General features: G+C 40.0%; 2 protein-coding genes across 5 annotated transcripts; one reads left to right on the forward strand and one right to left on the reverse strand.

The window, feature by feature from the left end:
• Window positions 1-1,755: 1,755 nt before the first annotated feature.
• Window positions 1,756-12,075, reverse strand: ppp1r7 (protein phosphatase 1, regulatory (inhibitor) subunit 7). 4 transcript variants are annotated; one of them, XM_061839782.1, is made up of 10 exons: window positions 11,945-12,075; window positions 10,326-10,421; window positions 10,106-10,164; window positions 8,894-8,959; window positions 8,616-8,746; window positions 6,836-6,998; window positions 6,649-6,765; window positions 5,829-5,933; window positions 5,631-5,717; window positions 1,756-4,194 (listed from the first exon to the last, which is right to left on the reverse strand). In XM_061839782.1, the coding sequence occupies exons 1-10, from the start codon at window positions 11,982-11,984 to the stop codon at window positions 4,018-4,020; spliced, it is 1,041 nt and encodes a 346-aa protein (XP_061695766.1). In that variant the 5' UTR covers window positions 11,985-12,075; the 3' UTR covers window positions 1,756-4,017. The 4 variants fall into 4 exon arrangements, with proteins under 4 accessions (XP_061695766.1, XP_061695768.1, XP_061695767.1 ...); XM_061839784.1 differs by lacking the exon at window positions 11,945-12,075 and adding an exon at window positions 11,671-11,827; XM_061839783.1 differs by lacking the exon at window positions 11,945-12,075 and adding an exon at window positions 11,546-11,684.
• LOC133511131 (uncharacterized) lies at window positions 11,941-24,318 on the forward strand. The gene is made up of 7 exons (XM_061839786.1): window positions 11,941-12,035; window positions 18,437-18,534; window positions 18,766-18,945; window positions 20,197-20,454; window positions 21,934-22,026; window positions 22,936-22,953; window positions 23,147-24,318. The coding sequence occupies exons 1-7, from the start codon at window positions 11,983-11,985 to the stop codon at window positions 23,230-23,232; spliced, it is 786 nt and encodes a 261-aa protein (XP_061695770.1). The 5' UTR covers window positions 11,941-11,982; the 3' UTR covers window positions 23,233-24,318.
• Window positions 24,319-25,017: the final 699 nt, after the last annotated feature.

The raw sequence follows: 25,017 nt of genomic DNA on the forward strand, positions 1-25,017 counted from the left end.
CTCCACGCCTGTGTGGAGTTTGCATGTTCCCTCCCAGATCCACACAACATGCATGGTGGGTTAATTGACACGTTCATCAAAACATGTTTCAATAGATTTGCTCAGGTTGTGAACAAAACAAATGAACAAAATGCACTTTTCTTCCCCACTTTGGAGAAAACTTATGAATGGGAAAAAAAACTGATGGTTTATGAGCAAACACAAAATAAAAAGGTGGGTATCATTCTTGAGGCTGACATCGATTTTTCAAAAAGGCCATGTGTGGGGAGTATCTTCTCCAAACATGTGGGAACATTGTAGTTAATGGTCCCTGGTTCTCCCCCGCTATGTTGTTGCTGTTTTTTTTTTTTTTCAGTCTTACAAGTCATAAAGATGTCAATCAATTATCTCAATTATCTTTGTTCATTTGTAGAGGTTGAACATGGCATTGCCTACTTGACAAACCAAAGAGTACAAAGCGGACTTGTTTTTATATAGTAGTCACAAGAACACATACTCAAGCAGAATCTTGAAAAAAAAAAAAAACAAGTACAGTAATAATGTAGAGTGAAGAAAATGAGTATTTGAACACCCTGCTATATTGCAAGCTCTCCCACTTAGAAATCATGGAGGGGTCTGAAATATTCATCGTAGGTGCATGTCCACTGTGAGAGATCATCTAAAAAGAAAAATCCAGAAATCACAATGTATGATTTGTGTTACAGCTGCAAATAATTATTTGAACACCTATCAGCTAGAATTCAGACCCTCAAAAACCTGTTAGTCCACCTCCACTCCACGTACTTTCCTGAATAAGATGCACCTGTGACGTTGTTAGCGGCATAAAGACAACTGTCCACACTATACAATCAGGAAGACTCAAATAAGGCCCATCTTGAGTTTGCCAATGACCATTTGGATGATACAGATGAGTCATGGGAGAAAGTTTTGTGGTCAAGATGAGACCAAAGTTGAACTCTTTGGTCATAACTGGACTAACCGTGTTTGGAGGAAGACGAATGGTGAGTGCCATCCCAAGAACACCATCCCTCCTGTGAAGCACGGGGGTGGTGGCATCATGCTTTGGGGACGACTGCACTGAATTAAGGAAAGGATGACCGCGGCCGTGTATTGTGAGATTTTGGTGAACAACCTCTTTCCCTCAGTCAGAGCATTGAAAATGGGTCATGGCTGGGTCGTTCAATATGACGATGACCCGAAACACACAGCCAGGAAAACCAAGGAGTGGCTCGCTAAGAACCATATCAAGGTTCTGGCATGGCCTAGCCAGTCTCCAGACCTAAACCCAATACAAAAAATTCTTTGGAGGGAGCTGAAACTCGTGTTTCTCGGCGACAGCCCAGAAACCTCTCTGATCTAGAGATCTGTGTGGAGGAGTGGGCCAAAATCCTTGCCGCAGTATGTGCAAACCTGGTGAACAACTACAGGAAACATTTGGCCTCTAAAATTGCAAAGAAAGGCGACTGTACCAAATATTAGCGTTGGTTTCCTCAGGTGTTCAAATACTTATTTGCAGCTGTGTCACACAAATCGTTAAAAAAAAAAAATCATACATTGTGATTTCTGGATTTTTCTTTTAGATGATGTCTCACAGTGGACATGCACCTACAATGAAAATTTCAGACCCCTCCATGATTTTTAAGTGGGAGAACTTGTAATATCGCAGGGTGTTCAAATACTTATCTTCTTCACGGTATTTGTAGTTTATCACGCTCCACAATTGTCCAAAATCACAAACGAAGAGCAAAACCTTACTAAGTTGTAGTACTATACATTTATTGTTTGCATAATACATTCCATTTCAAATCCAAAAACCCTGTGATGTAGATTATCTCAACAACAAATAGTATATCAGAGTACTCTTTCGATGACAATTTAAAATCACTTGATTTGAACCACCCAAGTTCACAGGTAAGAAGACATTTATTTCACTCCATTTGTCCAACCAAGTGTAAAATAACATCCAAAAGGTGAATAACCTTTTAATCTCACCCAAAATTTTGTTTCTTTATTAATGTCCAATCAAATATCTTCAAATGTATAGGTGGATCAAATCAAGTGCTATGAGTTATTTACAAGGCAACCACACAGCCATTTTTTGTTGTCCAGTGCAACAGTCAATAAATACAGAATGTGTCACTGCAGCATCTATAACAAAATTCTCATCTGGTCTCTGAGCTCGAGGTAAACCGTTAAAAACCTTTTGTGAAGCGCTCCAGACAACAGAACAAGCAAAAGAACCAAAGCTGTAATCAGTAATTTAAAAAAAGGAATTGACCATCCTAGATAGACATAGATGTTACATTCTTAGAAACTATTTTATGAGAGGTTAGTCGGAAAATGAGTATGAGACTAGGGGACACATTCTTCGCGTTTTTTTTCTGTAAATTTCGTTTTAAAAAACTAAAATTAAATTTGGAAATAGTTTGAGATTCATTTTAGGATTTCAAGGTTCAACACCTGGTTTAGTAGTATTTTGAATAAGTTCAACTACAGAAAATATAGGGGTGGGTCAAAAAGTAGATGCCGTTTTTTTTCCATCAACATAAGCCTTTATTTTTGTTGTGTTTTTTTTTAGTATCACAATTTGCAAATAAACTTGAGCCAACAAAGCGAATTCTAAAGCATTACTGGACAGGTATGAAAAGACCAAAAGGAAGAAAAGTAGTTTCAAGGTAGGGAAGGATGGGGGAAAAAAAGCTGGTCTTCTGAAGGAAATAAGGAAAAAATTAAGGTAGGAGGGAAGGAAAGAAAAAGCAGGCCTGATGTGGAAGGGTGTAAAGAAGCCTGAAAAGCAGGTTTAGCCAGATGAAGGATAAAAGGATGCAAGAATAAAAGGCAAAAAAAAATAAAAATAAAAATGTTCAAGGCGGCACGGTGGCTCAGCTGTAGAGCATTGGCCTCACAGTTCTGAGGTCCGGGGTTCAAATCACAGCCTCCCCTGTGTGGAGTTTGCACGTTCTCCCCGTGCCTTCATGCATTTTCGCCGGGCGCTCCGGTTTCCTCCCACATCCCCAAAACAAGCATTAGTTGGAAACTCTAAATTGCCCCTAGGTGTGATCGTTGAGTACGACTGTTGTCTGTCGATATGTCCCCTGAAATTGCCTGGCAACCAGTTCTGGGTGTACCCTGCCTCCTGCCCGTTGACAGCTGGGATAGGCTCCAGCACTCCCACGACCCTAGCGAGGACGAGCGGCTCAGAAATTGTATGGATGGATAAAACTGCTAAATTTAATTTATTTAAAACATGGAAAATGCATATCTACTTTTGGCCCACCCTTTAGTACAGTGGTACTTTGACTTCATTCATAGAGCATAGAGCTGTCAGTGGCATAAGCAATTCGTGCTTACGTCAAATCAATGTTCCTCATTGAAATGAATTCAAACACCATGAATCCCTTCCAATCCCAAATAACCACCAATCTTTCTGTTAAGTGGTTTTGATGAAGGAAAATAGCACTTTTATGTAAAATGTTGGATGTCTGCATGTAAGGGGCATGTCCTAGTGACGGTCTGGACGTGAACATTGGACATGAGTTGTCTTCCAGCAGTTACTTTGTGTGTGTTCTCATGTTGTATTTGACTGTCCTGTTTAATGAGAGCGGATGGGCGACTGTGGCTTCTTGCCTTGCCCAGATGAAAGGGCATTACCGTAGCTTCATTGCGCCGTCCACCCGGCCTCTAAGTAGGTGTACTCATTAAGTCAAGGTACCACTATAGAGTTTTCTGATTTAATGATTTCCATTGCAAGTCTTCAAAAATAAGGTGAAAATGTCATGGGAAAGTGACGGGTCTGATGTTATTTCACAGTTCATTTCCAGAGGTGTAAATTCAATCAGCTTTCACACCACAGCGTGCGTACGTAGCTGACTTTAATGTTGCACTGTATATTATGTATACGGAGAAACGATAATTCAGTGATCGAGTGATGAATGGTGAGGGGAGGGGGCGGTGCATACAGAAGTTGGCAAAGGGGACCACTGAAGTGGATGGAATATACTTTACTGCATTTTTTTTTTAAAAGCGGATGAAGGTAGCGTCGATCTGGCGCACGCTTGGCAGCGCGAGCATGATCTTCCGCCGGTACTGCGGGTCCTTCTGCAGCGGGTTTCTTTCCAGATAGACAGTCTCCAGAGAATGGGCATTCTTCAGCTCATCCAGATCTGACCAGTTGTCTATCTGGTTGTCATTCATCTGCGGGAGTTCAAAATGTGTTCAGCTTTTTTGTGGTGTTTGTTAAAGATATTTCTTAATTATCAGCCTATCTGAGCTGACTGAAGCTAGCACGTCTGGAGTCTGTCCCAGATCACTTTAGCAAATTAAGTATAAACAGTATATACAGAAGGGCTGCACGATACATCTAGACGTGTTAAACAACTCGGGACTGAGCACATTTAGTTAGAAGCCGCGCACTTTGCAAGTAAACAAAAATATTGGAACAAACAAATTAACTTAAAGTGAATACTTTAATATTTTGTGGCATAACCCTGACTTTCATTAACTGTGCGACACATGGACTCCACCAGACTGTTGCATTCTTCATTTGAAATGCTTTTCCAGGCTTTTATTGCAGCCTCTTTCAGGTTGTTTGCTTGAGGGTTTTCTCTCCTGGGTTAAGGTCCAGTGATTGACTTGGCCATTCCTTCAACTTTCCCCCCCGATGAAGTTCTTTGTTGTGTTGGCATGTGTTGGCAGTGTGTTTTGGGTTATTGTCATGTTGTATGAAGAAGCTTCTCTTGATTAGTTTGGATGCATGGATGCAATTTCAAGCCATGAAATTACCCCCACCACGTTCCGCAGATGATCTTGTATGTTTTGGATCATAAGCAGATCCTTTCTTTCTCCATTTTGGTCTTTCCATCACTTTGATCCCAGTTAATATTGGTCTCATCTGTCAATAAAACTTTATTCTAAAACTTTTGTGGCTCATCTCTGTACTTCACTGCAAAATCCAATCAGGCTTTCCGATTGTTTTTGCTGACTGGTTTGCATCTTCTGGGTTGTACTGGCTATGCCCAATGTTTTTTTCCCCTGCTATTTTGCCATTTCTGTCAACTTCAAAAGCTTTCAAGTAAAAGGTGCTAGGTCCTGAGTTATTAAACACATCTAGATTAAAAAAAAAAAACATGGAATGAAAGTTGGAATTCTGAATCTTTGTCTCGGGATTCATCTTTTGATCTGAAACTCAAATGTCTTCAGTATGCAACAAAAACAAAGGCATTGAACTTGCCATTCAAACACTTTTGGAGAGCATTATATACTACCTGTTGTACATAGAACAGCGGCATTGCTAGCACTAAGAGTGCCGCAAAGCATGCTGGGAGGAGTTAAATAGCGTTTGAAGTGCATGTTTTATTTAAGACTTTTAATTACATTCTATGGTTACAATAATATGGTCCATATCATACATAGGTATATTAATATGACTGTGTTCAGAAATAACCAACCATGTAACATGGGAGTCAGCATATACCTGCCACCATATATTCTTATGATTGACCCCAAACAGACTTCAGCTGTTCTGGTTGGCTTTTTCTGACATTTTCGTGGTCACATCTTACAATTTGAAGGGAAAAATGAATGGAAAATGAGCAGATGTTATGAAAACAAATGAAACACCTGATTCCTACCCAGAACTCCTGCAGTTCTGTTAGATGACTGATGTTCTCAATTTTCTTCACTCTGTTGGCTGCAATGTCCAGAGTTGTCAGCTTTTTCTGATGAGAGAGACAGTGGTGCTGGGTTAATGCAGAAAAGATTCTGCGGCTGCTGATATGCATTCTCACAGCCAGAAGAGTGGACAATGGCATGGTTTTTGCTTGACTCACATTGTTTTCCAAGCCCTCGATGACCTCGATGCCATTGTGGCTCAGGTAGAGTTCTCGCAGGCTAACCAGATTCTGTAAACCCTCCATTTTAGTTATCCGATTACTCTGAAAATAAATGGAAACAAAGTAGTAAATTCTCAATTTGTAGAAATCATAGTTTAATGAGATGGTGCTCAAACTGGGGTCCAGTTGTGTAAATGAATTAGCAATAAATGATTGTCCCAGATATATTTTTTAAAAATCCAAAAATATGTTCATGTTTTGTTAATGGGAAGGTAAAAATTGGTGGGGAAAAAGTTGGTAAATAGTGACCCAACGGTTAAGTTGGCGACACTGATTATGCTTTTATAACCTAGCTCCTCCCTACTCACAGCCTCATTGGTAGTGGAAGCATTGTCGGTGAGAAGTGGTAAGTTAACAAGTTTGTTACATAAGTAAGTCTTTCTTCATTTACTGCCAGTAATTGTTTTTTTTAAAAGTGATATTTAGTAGAAAATTTGTATTAGCACATTTCTGTTTTAGTTTTACAGTTGATCGAGAATCAATTACTAAAGTAACTATATGAAGAACCTTTTTTTTTACTTTTACTAAAGTCATATGAATCATAAGTATCTGGTATTGGTTAAATATTCCATTGTCAAGAGTCAATTGCTTTACTAAAAAATATATAGGTATTTTCCATGACATTTAGGGGTGCACATGGTATTTTTGATGAATTAACTTTAGGAACATGAGTGGGTACTGAGGAAAAACGCATCTCTAAGAAGTCCGTGAACCCAAAATGTTTGAGAACACCCACTTTAATTTCAATGTTGAGTACCTGAATACTTAACACAGTCAAGCTGTGTAAACTGTCCATATTCTGCAACTTGGTGATTTTATTGGTGCCGAGGAATAAGCTTTGCAAAGACGTGAGTGTATCCAGGTTCTCTATGACCTATGAACACAACAAATAAGAATGTCGATGACTAGAAAAACACATTTTTCAAATGTGACAACGAGCATACTCGAATGCGATTGGAGCCCAGCTCCAGCATCTCCAGACAGGGGAAGTGTCCCATGTTGGTGATGCTGCCGATTTTGTTGTGAAGCAGAAAAAGTTTCTTCAGGCAAGACAGCTGCTCCAAACCTTCCACCTTCCTCAGAAGATTGAAGGACACGTCCAGCTGCCTGTGTTTGAGCCATAAAAGAAAAAAGAGATGAAGTACTTGTTAGATGCAAGTACAGTGGTACCTTGATTTACAAGTTTAACTCATTCCCTGGCCACACTCATAACTCAGCACACTCATAAGATACACAAAGAAAACAGTCACAACTAAGTGACTCAGTAAAATGGAATAACATTACCATCTATCATACATTATTGCAGTGAGTACAATAATTTCCGGCCTATAAGCCACGAGTTTTTTCACACACTTTCAACCCTGCGGCGTATGCGGTGATGCGACTACTTTGTGCATTTTTTTCTAATGGCCACAAGGGGGGACTCGAGCGTAAAATGTAAGAGTGAGACCATTGGAATATATGTGACGAGGAAGTGATTTTTACCAGTGGTTTTTTTTTAATTTAACCGGCCCTGTTCGCACTGTGCTAGCGTGTTGCTGTCGTGTCTCATTGATGTTTTACTGGTATTTTTTTTTTTTAAAACCAGCCCTCTTAGCGCTGTGCTCGTGTTTTGCTGCTGTGTTACTTTCGCATCTCAGTGATTTTTACCGATATGTTATTTTTTTTAAACCAGCCCTGTTAGCTCCGCACTAGCATTAGCACCACGCTAGCGTGTTTCTGCTGCGTTACTGCCGCGTCTCCGTGATTTAGTTTTTGTTTTTTTTTTACCGGCTCTCTTAGTGCTGTGCTACTGTGTTGCTACTACATAGCTGCCGCTGCTGTTTTTTTTTTTTTACCGGTATGGGGTTTCTTTGTTTTTGTTTTTTAAGCACCCCCGTTTGTGCTACCGTGTTGTTTCTATGTTAAGATAGCCTAAGGTATTAAAACTTTGAAAACTCTGTGTACCGACATTATTTGTAAATATCTCGTTTCAATGTGGGCACTTGCGGTTTCAGTAATGTTATATTCTGTCGACACGTGCTACTACACCATTTGCGTTTGAATAATCGTGGCTCAAAGTGTTAGAACTACCATTAGATCATTGCCAATTTTGTTGGCTTATCTATGGCATTCTGTAATGTATGTCCACGCTAACCTAGCAGACCTGGGCTCTTTTTTGGAAAAAAAAAAAAAAAAAAAAAAAGGAATGTTGAAGATCTGGTGCTTTATATGTTCTCTGACACCCAATCCTAACCCTAACCCACACAACTCAGGGTTAAAAAAAAAAAAAAAAAGTCAAGCAGCAGCATGTACCTTGATAAACTTTTACGTCACTTCACTAATAAACCAAGGTATCACTTGAATTGGTTGATGTAAAGTAAACAGTGTAGTGAACGCGTCATTGACAGAAAAAAGTGGGTGAACGCTGTAGTAAACAGCCAAAATCTGTAATAAACGCCCCACAGAAAGGTTTGCGTCTACCGAAAGATGCCACAAGATGACAGAAAAACACTTATTTGGTATTCGATAAGGTTGTGCCCCAGCTTAATGAAGTTCCTCCCCTCAGGTCAACGTAATTCCTTGGTCCAATATGCTACAAGATGGCGCCCTAAGTATTATTTCTATATCAGACCTGGCTTTGGCTAGCGTAAAACCTGTGAAATGCTAATGATAGTTTCAAAATACACAAATTGGAGAATTTGCAAATTACAAATGCTGACACATCATAAAATCCATACTTACTCCAGCTGTGTGAGCTTGTTCAGGTTCTCCAACTTGCGGATTTGATTGTCGTATAAATCGAGCTCTCTCAGTGAGCACAAACTGTCAAGATTTTCAATTTTTTTAATAAGATTTTGTCGTAAGGAGAGGGTCTGTGTAGAGAAAGAGAAGAAAGGAATTCCAATTCTGCATTTGTTGAGTTTTCCCTTTGTGTCTTATAAAATGAGGGAAAAAACTATTTGGTCATGCATTATTTTTCCATTGATCAGTAATGCTTGCTCAACAAATGAAGAGCTTACTTTTGCTTTCTGTAGCACTTCCAGCCCTTCAATTTTTCCAATACGGCAATGAACGAGGTCAACATCCTGTCAAAAAAAATAATAAAGGGAAAATAAAAAGCAGTCAGCTCATTTCATACGGAGGTGAAGGAAATGCACAGCAAATTTTCACATCAAACAATGGTTAGCCATTTGAACAGCTGTTTTAACTGTTGATATTTAACCACTCACATTTGAAAAATGTACGGGTGTTGTCAGTCATGCTCGCAGATAAAGTTGTGGATGTGATTAAGTAAAAATTCTTGATCTGACAAAGTTTATCTGAAGAAAAGGTTAAATACACTGGCCTCTCAAGTACTAAACATGAACCGTCTATACCCGCAATGTTTTGAAGATGCTGAAAGTTGAGTTCAACATAATCGGTGTTAGTGGCAACAAGCTAGCGATACATTGTAACAAAGATTCCCGTCTGCAATCACAATAGGAGGACGGCTTGCTAGAACGCCTTTATGTGCTTGCGCTCGACATATTGGCCACACCTGAATCAAGCAACGACGTGGATGATATTCTTTTTTTTTTTTTTTCAACATAAGAAAAAAAATTGGACACTCTAAATTGCCCCTAGGTGTGATTGTGAGTACGACTGTTGTCTGTCTCCGTGTGTCCTGGGATAGGCTGGCAACCAGTCAGGGGTGTACCCTGCCTCCTGTCCATTGAGAGCTGAGATAGGCTCCAGCATTCCCGTGACCCTTGTGAGAATAACCGTCTAAGAAAATTGATGGATGGATGGATGGATGGATGGATGATCCAGTCAGAAGACCATTACAATGGTCAAGACTAATCAAGATAAAAGCATGGATGAACTTCTCCTGGTCTGAAATAAATGGATGGATGGATGGATGGATGGATGGATGGATGGATGGATGGATGATCCAGTCAGAAGACCATTACAATGGTCAAGACTAATCAAGATAAAAGCATGGATGAACTTCTCCTGGTCTGAAATAAATGGATGGATGGATGGAGGGATGGATAAATTGATGAATTTGTTTTGTTAAAGAGAAAAGGCCATCTATAACAATTTAGATTCATTATTACAGAAAATAAAAATAAATAACAGACACACATGGCGACTGACCAAGGGTATCGATTTGTGAAAAAATATCAATTTGACCAAATGTAGTCACAGATTTCTGCCTGACAGTGACTATATGTCAAACAGTTTCCTCTAACCTCCTCTTCCGGGTCCAAGGTGATGGTGTCCATGTCAACGGGAGATTCTTCTTCTTTATCTACAGGGAGTGAAATCATATAACATTCATTAGCACAAAGGAAACAAGAAACGAAAGACCTCAGCTAAGGCTTGAACACCCATTTATCCGTAGATAACAAAAACAGAAACGTCATTTGTGATTGGTCCCCAAATTGTGTTGAGTGGGTTGGGATGACGTACTCGTGGCGGGAGGCTGATTTGGATCCATGTCGCCATTGATGCTCTTCCTCCTGGTCTCGTCGTCGCCTGACTCCTCGGACTCTCCCCTCCGATCCACTACAAGCACCCAAAATAATATCCAATTGAATCCAATCATTGAGCACATCTAAAAATATCAGGGTTGACTAAGATGCAGTACAATTAATGAAAAAAATCCTTTCATGAAACCACATTTGATAAAGTTCAAAGTTAATTTATTCCTTTTTTAAAACCTGGTCATTTCTTACACTATGATAGTTGACAATAAGCCATCTAAAAGATGCAATGGTGTACAACTTTGCAAGTTTTGGGCCATCTGAGCTTTTCATCAGGAGGCGGTCCGCGGTATTGTTCTCCAATGGAAGGCAAATTTGAGTCATCTGCATAAAAATGGAATAAGATCCCATGCGTTTGTAAAATTAGCAACCAGTGAAACGGGTACAAAGAACATATGGGCCTCAGAAGAGTACTCTCGGACACTGCATGTAATAACAGACCAAATGAATGATATCCCATCGTCCAGCATTGCCCCCACATTACTCTATCATGAAAAGCACATTGAGTTACCTTGTGTATGAAATGCACTACATAAGTAAATCTGTCTTCCCTTGCCTTCTCTACCACTTATCCTGAGTAGGGGTTGTGGGTGCGCAGGGGCCTATCCCAGGTGACTTCTGGCAGGAAAAAAAATTGTGGGTTGTTTAAGGGAGGGTATGCAGCAAATTCGAAGTAGGTTTTCAAAATGGGTTTCTATAAATAGGTTTCCAGCCTCGGCAAAGGTATGACGTTGCGATTTTAAATTATGGCTTCAAGCCAGATATGGGGTTTTTAAAAGATTTCAGCTTTCAATTTCAGCCCATCTTCCTAACGTGCAATCCTTGTTTCCTCCCTTCTATTCTTACTTCCTATTCCTCATATCATATTTGAAGGAAAAAGATGAAAGTTAAGTAGGAAGGTGCAAGGCTTCCTGCTTTGCTTCTTTTCATACAGTCCACTCTTCCTTGGATACTAACATTGATTTATTTCCTTTTAGACCATCCTTGTTGCCTTCACGCTTCCCTCCCTCCACTCTCCCTCTTAACTTCCGTCCCACTCTGTACGCTACACGGTACTCTTTGGCCGATAGCAGTGAGATCTCAGAACGGTAACAACACTCTGCCAGTTTATCCTTATCAATCACTCAAAAAGAACACAATCTGTACCGATTCGTTAGTACGGATGTGCCCTCCTCATTCCGTAGCAGTCTGTTTTTCAGTCCGCCGTTGGCGTCGTTAAAATCCCATACATGCTGAAGCAGTTTATAGAAGAACGTTAGCCACACCATTACCTCCCCGGTACTTGCAGACTTGTCACGCCGGTTCGGACATCTATTATCGTGGACAACGTGGCTCGATGCTCAGCGTAAGCTAACGACGTCAGCCAGGGAGCCTTGTTGTTAGCACGCTAGCTGCTACCAAACGTGTGCCTGACATCTCTTATACACCAGTAAACGCCACTTCGACTACACTCGTGGGGTAAAAGGCTCGCTTGTCGTCATAAGGGAATTTTAACCTGGCAGCTACTTGAGACCAAACGACGGGGTTTCGACATTATTCGCTCACCTTCCATTTCTTGCGGCTCAGCAACGGACAGGGAAGACATGTTTCTTGTCAACACTCCTAGCAACGGCTCAGCCAATCAGAGGACAGCGATGTACGTAGGATGGCGTGCCGCAAGGTTGCGCCACTCACACACACAAAATATTGTGCAAATCTCTCCTCGCTTTTACGACAACCATTTCAAGATTACGAACGACGTTAGATGAATTTCTTTAGCAATACAGTACTGTACTTGTAAATACACGGTCACTGCCATTTATAACCTAAGAGTGCTTTTCCTTACAAATTATACCTATAGTCATATGTATTTATTTTTAAATACGAAAATGAATCAACGAATCAATTTGGTGAGAACCGCATCATCCTCTTGAGGCCTTTAAACAACTGACGAGAGCAGCATAAAACATTTTGGAAATGTCTGTATGAAACTAAACTGTCAAATCTGATAAAGTATTATTTCATTGTTGAGCCACAGTAAAAGAGGAATAGATTGGAATCATTACGCCGTACTCGATCCTTGCAATTTTCCAGGGAAAAACAATTAATTTTGATACAATTAGCCCCCCATAATGAATATCCATCCATCGCTTTTCTAAGCCGCTTATCCTCACAAGGGTCACGGGGAGTGCTGGAGCCTATCGCAGCTGTCAACGAGCAGGAGGCAGGGTACACCCTGAACTGGTTGCCAGCCAATCGCAGGGCACAACAGCGACACTGTGCTGCCCCATAATGAATAGGAAAAAATAAAAAAACAAACGACTGTGGATTATTTTATGACAACACGTAAAATGCATTAAAATTTCTTGAATACAGTGCACCCAGCATTTTCAGGGTTCTGACCTACAGTATTTAACTCAATGTGCTTTACATGATTAAAAGCATATAAAAAACAAAGAAACATGCATCCATCCATTTTCTTTGCAGCTTATCCTCACAGGGGTCATGGGAAGTGCTGGAGCCTATCCCAGCTATCAACAGGCCGGGACAACCGTTGCACTCACAATCACACCTTTGGGCAATTTAGAGTATCCAATTAATGCTGCATGTTCTGGGCATATGGGAGGAAACTGGAGTACCCGGAGAAAACCCACACACCATGGGAAGAACATGCAAACTCCACACAGGCGGGTTTGGGATTGGGTTTGAACCCGGGACCTCACAACTGTGGGACCGACACTTTACCAGCTGAGCCATCGTGCCGCCACAAAGAAACATTTAAAACGAAAAAAATTCAAATAAAAAAGGTACAATTAAAACAGCGAACAGTGCAAGAAATATCATTTAAAAATAGAAATAGTCATAAAAAAGGAAAGAAGAAAAGCATTTTTAACCTGGTTTTAAAAACAAAACTGACCTCAGCTTTGTTGGCAACTTATTCCATTTGTGTGCAGCATAATAGCTAAATGGTGCTTCTAAATGTGCTGATGCTGTTTCATGGTCTTTAAAGCTTTAATGATCCAGTCAGGGCGGCACGGTGCAGCAGCTGGAAAGCATTGGGCTCACATTTCTGAGGTCCTGGGTTCAAACCCGACCCTACCTGTGTGGCGTTCGCATGTTCTCCCCGAGCTTGCATGGGTTTTCTCCGAGCACTCTAGTTTCCTCTCACATCCCAAAAACATGTGTTAATCAATTTAATTTATGTGGATGTCTGTTTTTCACACTCCATTCTTGCACTCTAACACTCGTGATAACGTTACCTGATAACTACAAACAGTGTCAAGCATACGCACATGCGTCTATCCAATACTTGGCGTGAGTGATGGGCAGTCAAAACATTTTGATCAAACACGCAATGAACACTGGCATAGAAAAGATTGGTGGCTACTTTGTTGACGTAATGCTGATAGACGCCGCGCAGTATGTATGGGAGTTCCAAGGCTGTTTCATACAGGGCTGCCCTTTCAAGGCTGTTTTCACGACTGTCCAGAATGATTTGACCTATCAGTGATGTGCCCCTTAACAGGTTGCCCCTTCCAAGAAAACAAAAAGAAGTGCAGCTGTTAAAAACAAAGCCAGACTTTGACACTTTGTTGTATATGTAGCATCAAGCTAGGACCAAAATGTACATCGTCGAAAAAAGAGCAATACCCGAAATATTAACAAATGTACCTGCCGTGAACAAGGCGAAACAAACTCTTTGTAGAATATGCAGCATTAAGGTAGGTCCTGGATAAGGGAAACACAAATATTATCCTCCATACATACTACAAAGGGCGGCACAGAGGATCAGCTGGTAAAGCGTTGGCCTCACAGTTCTGAGGGCTCGGGTTCAATCCCAGACCCGCCTGTGTCAAGTTTGCATGTTCTCCCCGTTCCTGCATGGGTTTCCTCCCACGTCCCAAAAACATGCAACATTAATTGGACACTCTAAATTGCCCCGTGGTGTGATTGTGAGTGCTGCTGTTAGTCTCCATGTGCCCTGAAACTGGCTGGCAACCAGTTCATTGTGTACCCCGTCTCCTGCCCATTGCAGCTGGGATCGGCTCCAGCACTCCCTGCAACCCTCGTGAGGATAGGCGGCAAAAAGAAAATGGATGGATGGATGGATGTACTACAAAGTGTGAACTCCTCAGCCACAATGTAACTTGCCAAAATGTACATAGTCGAAAAGAGGAGGGGTGAAGACGGTCATGGTACTTATTACGAGAGGATGTGTCCCCTCTAAGTATACAAGGATGGTACTTAATTGCAACGTTCCAGTCAGGGTTAATATGTCGGGCAACTATTTACAAATTTTGTGTGATTGTAAACATAAACTAAACATATATACTTTTAACTCTGTTACACATGTCCATATCTGATTGGGCATCCCACCATCATACATACCAATTTTGATGAGCCTCAAAAGTACTTTGGGCTTATCTGAGCAAAAATTTACCCACCTCGTGTCCTATTTTTTCCAGTGCTTCCTCATAAAACAACCCGAGGCAAATTACTATTCACCCTCTTTTGCATATTTGGTGAACTTAACTATCAAAAAGGCCCATGTGAGCATCATGAGGAGGAAAGGGCCCTGACTGGAGTGTGGGTGACTTTAGAATTGACCAAAATTCTCGAGCTGGGCTATCGGTTGGCACAGATTACAGAGATGTGGGATTCCGCTGAAGTGAGCGAGGATGTTTTTAAACAAGATGTGACCACATTTTTTAAAGCAAAACAGGAAGCATCAGGCTACCCACTCAATGTCGCGGATCGGGAACGCAGGGACAAATAGATTAATGACTATTTGATTCATCAAGGTATTCAATTAGGGACATCGAAAATTAAGGTCAACCTGGGAAGGAGACAAAATGCAAAAATATGTCTGAACACGCTTTGGGGGAAGGCAGCGCAAAGAACCAATTTGAAGCAGGCTTAACTCGTTTCCAAAACAGAAAAAAAAATTCAGATGAATGTTTTCCGGGGTATACGAAATCAAGTACTTCAATGGCCGTGGTACAGTCCAACCATCAAAACAATAACATTGTCCTGCTTCACATATCTTGGTCTCTTGTATAACTACGGGGAAGGCCCATATGATCTTGTACACTTATCTAGAACAGCTACAGGACCAAGTCCTTTACACTGACAGACAGCTTGATTTAAATGGTTAAAGAAGGTGAACACGCTTTGAAGTTGGGGGGGGGGGCTATCTTGGGGATAAGACCGATGAATTGGCTGGTGATAGCATTCAAGAGTTTGTTTCAGCTCGTCCAAAAACCTATGCTTAGCAGACCACAAATAATTTTTAAAAATTGTGATGAAGGCCAAAGGTATTACACAGACTCACCAATGCGCTCATTATCTTTTATTGCCAAAGTATCAAAGACATGGTCGAATGTTACATTGGCACTCGTGATAGTGACTGGAGAGCCATCAAACCCCCCTCGGCATAGCACTGTACGTGATGAAAATAATTTCAGCTGAGGAATGCAACATTCCATAAAAAGTTACAAGTACCGTAGTGTATGATGAAAAACAGCTCCTGACAGATGGCTATTGGAGAAGTGCATTGTTTGAATGAAATGGAATTAACCCAAGTTGAATTCGACCAGAGGTTTCGGCCTCCCTTTTCATGTCTGATTTCAGGACCAAGTGAATGTGGAAGATCATATTTCGTGAAAAGCCTTGTGGAGAATTGTAATTATGTCTTGAAAAAAATGAACTCGACCACATCGTACGGATTTATATTTTTCAACCCAAGTACAATGAACTTCAAAAATGGAATTAAAAGAACAAATTCACTGATGGACTGCCTGCTTTTTTAGAGGATGATAACTTGTTCCCAGTGCAGCAAAGCCTCAGGTCTTCAATTAAGCGCACCTGAACAAACTATATGAGAGACCGCCGAGCAAGATTTGGATTTGAAAATGACATAATTTTTAGAGGACCCAACAATGACTCAGTATGAAAAATTACAAATATATGAAGCTTTAATGCAACGCTATTTAACGCTCGTCAAAAAAGGGGAGAATGAAGGAAGAATGCTCACATGGACTCTACCTCCAGAGGAATTATAAAGATCATTAACAACAACACACCCGGAGGTGATGAGAGATCCGTGGCACGACATTGCGCAAACTTTCCTTGCGGTATCGAAAAACATGCCGACTATGCTTCAAGAAAATTCATGGATGGATGGAAAAAGTTGGACCCAATGTAGCAAACTCATCTGTGAATTGCACCCCATAAAAGGCTTGCATATGATTTTCCCCAAAATTGAGCAGTCGCTCATAAAAAAAAGGCCCCCCTACTACCTGAACATCCCCGAGACGTATATTTCTAACCACCACGCACAACATCAGTTCATACAACTGAAACTTGATGGAATTGTATTTCATCAGAATGATACACCGGAGCATTTACGTACATCTGGAATTAAAAAGAAAGGGCCCAAGGAAGAGAGCCGTCGCTGCTCTAAAGTGGTTGCATTCTTCCCCTTAATGATTGTTGTTATGGTGGGCGTGGATAAAGCTGATGATGTCTAACAAACTCTGATACCATAGCATCATCTTTAATTATGACAATGCACGTTGATAAAACTAGACCACAGCCTCCATTGCCTAAGTAATGAACATAATGTTGACCGCAAGTGACTCGCAGCTCATGTTGCAGATGATGGTTATGGTATACGCTCAAAATGGTCTTCCAAAAATAATAATATAGTCTTTGTGTAATATGCTGGGGGGAAATCAAACCATCAAAGATTATGTCCATTCATCCATCTAGTAAGAATCCACCAGCACATATCTTTTTGAATTTATTTTGACAATAAAGTCATAACAGACGTACACGATGTGAGTCGTAGTATGGGCGAGAGGGTTCAAAATCTCATCTTCAACCTTAAATTGCTGGTGGAGATGGGGGTTAGAGCCCCTGTTTCATTAGGCTTCGAATCAAACACACAGAACACAGCCTTGTAGAAATTCTTCATGACTGATACATAGAGGCTGATCTTTCAGGTATTAACCTATAGCTGTAAAAAATACTTTGGCTGGAATTTGCCAACCCTATTGGCAAAGAGCTAAATAATATTGAAAGGGTGTTGATCTTCCATGCAGTGTGTCTATCACATGAAACGGAAGTAAATTGAAGGATGGAATTACATTTCTGTGGCACGGTAGAAACTGGTTAGAGTGTTGGCCACACATTTCTGGGCTCCGGGGTTCAAATCCTGGCCCCCAGTTTGGTGGAGTTTGCAGGTTCTCCCTGTGCCTGTGCGGGTTTTCTCCCAAATCCCCAAAACATGCATGAATGGGAGACTCTAGATTTGCATTAAGTGTGATTGCCAGTGCGACTGTTGTTTGTTGCTATGTGCCCTGCGATTGGCTGGCGACCAGTTCAGGGTGTATGCCACCTCCTGCACGATGATAGTTGGTATTGGCTCAAGCACTCCTGTGACCCTACTGGGGATAAGTGGTTCAGACAATGGATGCATAAATAACACCATGACTATTTTACATTTTTTAAAATTGTAATTACGTTTTTAAATGTATTGAAGATCATTCAATCTAATTACATTCACATACTTTTATGCATACACATACATACCATTCTCCAAAGGAAGTTTACAGCACGGCAGAATCTTTTGGATAATTCTTTAAGGAAATTTCTTTAAATGGAATACGTTCTTTCCAGTTCATTACCTGAAGGTCTGTGAGGAGTTAAAAACAATACTGCCGCTTTCTATCGCTGTATGGAAAATAAAATGCAAATATTTTGCAATCACTGAACAACTTGAGAAACAAAAAAAAATAGTTCGTCGTAATGTTAAGCAAAGTATACTTCGTTAATGTGTAATTCTAAGAGTCAACAAACGGTTTAAAGCTTTCCATTCATATACGGCGCCAACACGCGGTGTCAATTACAGCTTTGTGGGCAGGACAATAGATAAACAATAAGAAGCAAGGGTGACTCATAACGAAACTGGTGGTTTCAGCTCTTTAACTGGTCTTCTTGGTGAGATTAGACTTTGTAAATGGCTCGAAACATCCCTGTGATCTTGTGTCTCTGCAGGTCCGGCGGCGTTTTGGAACTCGGAGCGATATATTTTGGATGCATTCTCGAGCTTGCTTTCTTTGGCCGTCTATCCCTGGCTCAAGAGCTTCCAGTCGGTGAGAAAAGCGTTTCCCTTACAAATAATATTGATTTAGAAAATGACGGAAATGGATGGCACATAAAGTATCTGAGAGAAGACCACTGTTTGTCTTGTAGAACATGCTGATGCCTTTTTGATCCACTTCATATATCAACTTTGTAGGATTTTAACTCTGTTTTTTTTTCTTTTTTCCCCCCCCATTTAACTGAAACACCCGCTCATCCACGCTTTCGCTTTCTCTGCTCAGATGTCGTTGGAATTCAGTTGCAGCAGTTTGTGGCATTTGGTGCTCAGGCCGTCTCGGAGCGCGTCCTCCTCAACGGGGTCCCGCATAGTGGTCCCACTCAAGAAGTCAACGGCATCATTCAGAGGATGTCCGCTGACCCGATCCCTCTGACGCTTCTCGCCAATCAGACTATTATATCAAGTAAGATAATCACGTTCATCAAACTCCTATGAATCTTTCATTAGACCGCAAGGTGAACAGTGGTTACGTTGTCTGCCTCACAGTCAACAGGTCCTGGGTTCGACTCCCAGTTAAGCCTCTCATGTGGTGAGTTTTTCCAGGTACTCTGGCTTCCTGTGACATTCCAAAACGGTGCACGTTAACTTCACTGAAAACACAAAATTGTCCATACAGTTGACTATGAATGATTGTGTATGGTGACCCGTTCAGGCTGTTTGGGATATTATTCAGGATTAGCTCTCACACTAACTAGTCAAATGCTTTCACACACACAACCTACTATAAAACCCTCTCATATACACTACTCAAACAGTCTCACAGAAACATCTAACGCGTCTGACAATAAAGTTACTTGAACTTTCACTATCCGTCCATTATCTGAGCCGCTTATCCTCACATCCTCAAATGTATTCATGAAATATACTCAAATCTTTTCACATATCTATCTCAAAAGCTCTCATATGTTTGCAATTTTTTTTCTATATCTATCTATCTATCTATCTATCTATCTATCTATCTATCTATCTATCTATCTATCTATCTATCTATCTATCTATCTATCTATCTATCTATCTATCTATCTATCTATCTATCTATCTATCTATCTATCTATCTATCTATCTATCTATCTCTTAAAACTAAAAATAAATAAAATTGCAAGCTTTTGTGATGGACGTGAAAAGATTTGAGTACATTTCATGAATACATTTGAAGATGGCACGCACAAAACCTTTTTGAGGTGTGAATGTGAGCGTGTGTTTGCGAGTTGAAAATAAAGTCGTTTCAACATAAAATGTAGTACACACAGTCGGAGTCAAATGTTTTTTTTTTTTTTTTTTTTTTTTTTTTACTATAGCCGCATCTCAATAAATCTTTTAGGAGTGAATAGGAGAATGTTTGAGTGATGAATATGAGATAGATTTTCACTTGTGCACATGAGAAGATTTGAGTAGTGTTTATGAGAGGCTTTGAGTTGTGTTGTGAGACTTTGTGTAGCGTATATGAGAGGGTTTTACAGTAGTTTGTGTGTTTGAACATATTTGAGTCGTAAGCATAAGAGCTAATCCTGAATAATGTCCCAAACGGCCCCTCATACAGGGTGTACCCACCTCTTACCCAAACTCGGCTGGGATAGGCCCCAACTCACCTGTGGCATTAAGAAAGGCAAGCACATTTGAAAACGGACTGATGAATGGATGTCTTTGTTGACAGGAAACCACATGATTCTTCGCTCACGTGACTGCATCCTGGAGGGCTCAGAGATACACTGGACTGACCGAGTATTCTACAATGGATCACTTTACCTGTCACTGGACCATGGTGGGGCCTGGGTCGCTCACACACTGCAAGCGATGGCCCTCAAAGCATCATGGGTGCAGGCTGTGGGGAGCCCAGCGAGGGAGGGTATCCACCTACAAGATGCATGCGTCAACCTAATGGAAAAACTCAAGCTGTCTGAAGAGCGGCCAGGTGGAATATATCGGCCACATTTTCACGGTTTACTATTCATAAATTACAACTATTATAGTTTTCTTGTGTAACAATCCACAGCTGTTTGCTGGAAAACTCCCCTTTTCAAGGTGTAAAAATTAGTTAACATTATCCATCAACGATAGTGGGTGTGGTGGTGCAGTGGATGACTAGTTAGCACATCTGCCTCACTGTTCTGTGTACCCAAGTTCAAATCTGGCCTCAGCTGTGGGAAGTTTTGCATGTTTTCGCCGTGCCTTCTCTGGATACTTCCGTTATCCCCCAACATCACAAAAACATGCATGATAGGTTAACTGAAGACTCTAAATGCCTGTCGGTGTGAATAGTTGTTTGCTTCTATGTGGCCTGTGATTGGCCTGTGACCATTTCATAGTGTACCCCGCCTCTCGTCCAAAGATAGCTGGGATAGGCTGCAACACACCAGTAACCCTAGTGAGGATAAGTGGCTAAGAAATGGATGGATGGATGAAAAATGTCCTTTTTTTTCCCCAAATGAAATGTTCCACTCAAAATGGATGCTTAGTTCAAACACTTAGCACATATCTTACTAGAACGTCTAAGATATCAAAATCAAAATATCAGAATCAGCTTCATTGGCCAAGTGTGTAAAAACACACAAGGAATTTTTCTCCGGCAGTCGGTGCCTCCCTGGTACGACATACAGAACAAAGAACAAGAGACATTCTGTTTATAGGAACTATTCATTATAAGAATTACAGATGAGCAAGATGAAAGTCTTCGTCATTTAGAACAGATAAGAGATAAGAGGGTGTCAACGCCCCACATTGTGTTAAGCCTGTACAGTGCTTTTACCCCTTCGTAGTTCCTGTTATAGACCAGTACAATGACAATTGTGCAAAAGGGGAGTTTGCTGTTTCAGACAGGGTAGTCAGTCCCTTGAAAGTAGCCATTGATATTTCCCCAGGCTAACTTCCAAATCATCGGGTACTTATGAAGTAAAACTAGGCATACTGTTACATCACTGTTAGGATGAAGTGGAGAATGTCTCAATCACGTGCATACACATTTTCAAATGCAAGCAGATACGTTTTAGCATACAGTACATTGTTATAGGCCTCAGTGCTTGCAGTAAACAGCCACGACTGTCCACCGTTGAGTAAATAAATGGACCACTACACTATTTGAAGAACTATGATTTAAGTTTGCATCCCAAACAAATTGCCCAATAAAAAAATTCATACACTGTGCATTTGAAGAGTTTGTTTTCAAAACGAGACATAGGCATTTTTTTCAGATTTATGAAAGTCGCGCCAAAATTCACCAGCTCCGAATGGATAATTTTGGCGCGAGTTTCGTAAATCTGAAAAAAATGCCTATGTCTTGTTTTGAAAACAAACTCTTCATTTACTTTAGACTTGAGCAGCTACTCTTAGACATTAGTACATTATGGTGGAACACATTTTATTGACACCGTTTTGTAATGTTCCCTTTTTCCAGGAATTCGGATTCCTCATTTTCTGATTCCAATCTTGGGTGTACTGACCTTAATTGGGCTCATCGGTCTCAGCCTCTTCCTTGCCACACGGCATGGTGTGTGACTCATTTTCAATATTTCATTTGTTATATAACATGTCTATCGCAACAACAACAGCCTTTGTGGTTTTGTTTATTGAGTTTATTTGGTTGGGACTATGAGCAAATAACATTATCAAGGGATACAAATGTACATTTTCCTAACACTACTCCCTCTTAGTGGAGCAATGTTTAAAATGAAACTAAGCTAAAACTGACCGCACATTTTCGCTTTGGGGTTTTTTTTGGTGGTTTTTTTTTATTTGCAAGTCTTTAGCCAATTTTAAAAAATGGTCCACTTTGCTACTTTTTTTTTAAGTTAAAAAAATAAAAAACAGACTGTCCTATTATTTTTTTCTATTTTAGAAGTCAGTCTACCAAACGTCTATCTGGCTGAAGTGCCATATAGTTTTCTTGACTTTGGTGATTTTCACAGTTTTTACATTTTCTATTTTGTGAGAATGTTATGATAGCGTATAGTTTGTTTGGGTCCAGTATTTTGAGTCTTAGGTTGTTAAAAAAATATTGTCATTGTTTTATTTGTTTGTGACAAATACTTGAAGTGTGATTTTAAAAAAAAAATCTTAATAGTACAGTACAGTACCTTATGTTTTCGCTACTGAGTCTTACCTTTTGCGGGAGGGTCTGACTCAAAAATATCTCGCTCTATAATTATTTTGTAATCTAAAATATGTACTTTGGCTCAAACACTGATTTAGTTAATCATGAGTTCTAAACATTGTAAAGCAGATTAGTTCATTTCCTTTAGATATAAGATATAACCTTATCCTGTGAATTGTGATCTGGTCCAATGTCCAAAAATTCAAAATAAACCCTTAAGTCTTAAAAACATTGGTATCTCCTATCCTCTCGGTCCTTGGGAGGATTTAAAGTATGATGTTTTTTCTTTTCTTTCTCTCTATGTAGGTCTGAGACACCCTGGAGGTAAGAAAACAAAATTCTTCCGATTGTTTGTTAACAGCATTGGATGGATGATTAGCGGGAAAAGTTGAAACTGTAATGAACTCTGGACACATTAACTTGATTTTTCACTTGCCTTGTCCTTGTGTTTAACTTACTTTTTGTTGTCTAACTGGATCGTTTGAGCAACCCTTTGGGTAATTTGCGTCTCTTGTAGGTGTACTTGGCTCCATCATACACTACCGCAGTGACATGGGAGCATTTCATCCAGAACAAGAGGACAACGGTTACCGTACCTTATGATTCAACACTAAAGTATAAATGTACTGAAACAGCTTGAGCGCTTGTGTGTAAGACATTTACATCGTGGAAAAATGGCCTTATTATTTAAATTTGGTGCTTGGTCCTCCACCCCACGATATAGAAACTTTAGCACCTTAGCTTGCATAACCAGTCAACTGATTGCATTGTACAGTTAGCTACCTAGCTATCTATGCCTGCACCGCGACAATGCCGCGTCTCTTCTGATAGCTGCTTAAGCACACTTCATTGTTGTCCATGAGTGTGCGCCTGTCAAGGAGAGAATGCGGAGGACCCAGATAAAACATTTTTTTAGAAGTCCAAAATGAAAGCCCACCTGTGGGCAGGGAATTCACAGTGGCATGTCTGAAAAGCCGCATGACAACATGGTGGTCAACCGGATATGGAAGTAAATGTGTGCCGACTGGATTTGAATTAAAAACACCACTGAAAATTTTAGGTTGTAAAATTCACATTGTTATTTCAGTGATCACATTTTCTATAGCTTTTTTTTGCCATATTAAAAATATTCAACCTTTGAAATTCAAACGCAATATTTTCAGTCTCCTGAGATTCAATTGGCTACAATTTGCTGTCTGAAAGTCACCGTCTTAATTTAGTCTTAGGTAGGCAGGGTTACTTCAGGTCAGAACCCAACACCCAACTGGATGGATATCAGACCAGTGTTTTAATGAACTTTAATCATGTGTGTCAAGCTTCTCCAAATGAGTAAAAATGGAAACTCAACTGCTAAAAAAGGTTTTGTTTTGTACAAATAGGTGAAAACTTTTATTGTTTATTTTCACTTTGCTAAGACCAATTGTCTTAAAATGTTCTTTTTGACTCACCAATCACAGCCATAGTCCTAATTTTAGCAATATTTGTTAGTTTAATGTAAGATACAGTACAGCCATTTCAAACTGTTTTTATGCAAACATGAGGAAAGATATTTTTCCCATATGCTGATTTTAAATCAAAATTGCTTTTCAATAATGAGAAAAAAAACCTGCATTTTTTGAGCCAATATTTTTCAACTGGAATGTTTTTTTTTCCAGTTATATGACTTCAATAAAATGTTTTGACAATGTATGTATTATGTTTGTTTTTGTTCAGACTTTTTGACAGTTCAGATATACATTTCAGCTCACTTTTTTCATTACCTTACTCTGTTACAGAAAGAATTTGCATTAAAAAAAATAATTTACACTTTCCCCCCCATTCCGTCGGCTAAAACTCTATGACCTAAAGATCATCATCAATTAATTAGAATTTTACAAAATGGAATGAGGCTAGGTGGAGTGGTGGACAACTGGCTAGGACATAACTCACAGTTCTGAGGACACGGGTTCAAATCTGGCATTTCCTGTGTGGAGTTGAAATGTTCTCCCTGCCCCTGTGAGTTTTTTTTCTGATGTGCCCAGCGATTTGCTGGCAACCACTTCAGAGTGTACCCCACCGCTACCCCAAAGTCAGCTGGGATAGATTCCAGCATTCCTGCGACCCCTAGTGAGTAGTAAGTGGTATGGAGAATAAAGGAATGACTGCAGGCAGGCTACAATTAAATCTTGCGAGATCTTAAAAAAAAAAACTATACTCTCACTTAATGCATAATGTTTTTACTATGGTAACTAGTTTTAACTGACTTATTGAATAAATGTATTACATTATTCATTTAAACAATATCAATGGTGCGATTATGTACATACAATTAGAACAGCTAAATTAAATCATTAAAATATATTTGATTGTGTCACTTATTGAATACAGAAATAAATAAAGACAAAAAAA

This window comes from Syngnathoides biaculeatus, chromosome 13, assembly GCF_019802595.1.
Source record: "Syngnathoides biaculeatus isolate LvHL_M chromosome 13, ASM1980259v1, whole genome shotgun sequence".
NCBI classification, from domain to species: Eukaryota; Metazoa; Chordata; class Actinopteri; order Syngnathiformes; family Syngnathidae; genus Syngnathoides; species Syngnathoides biaculeatus.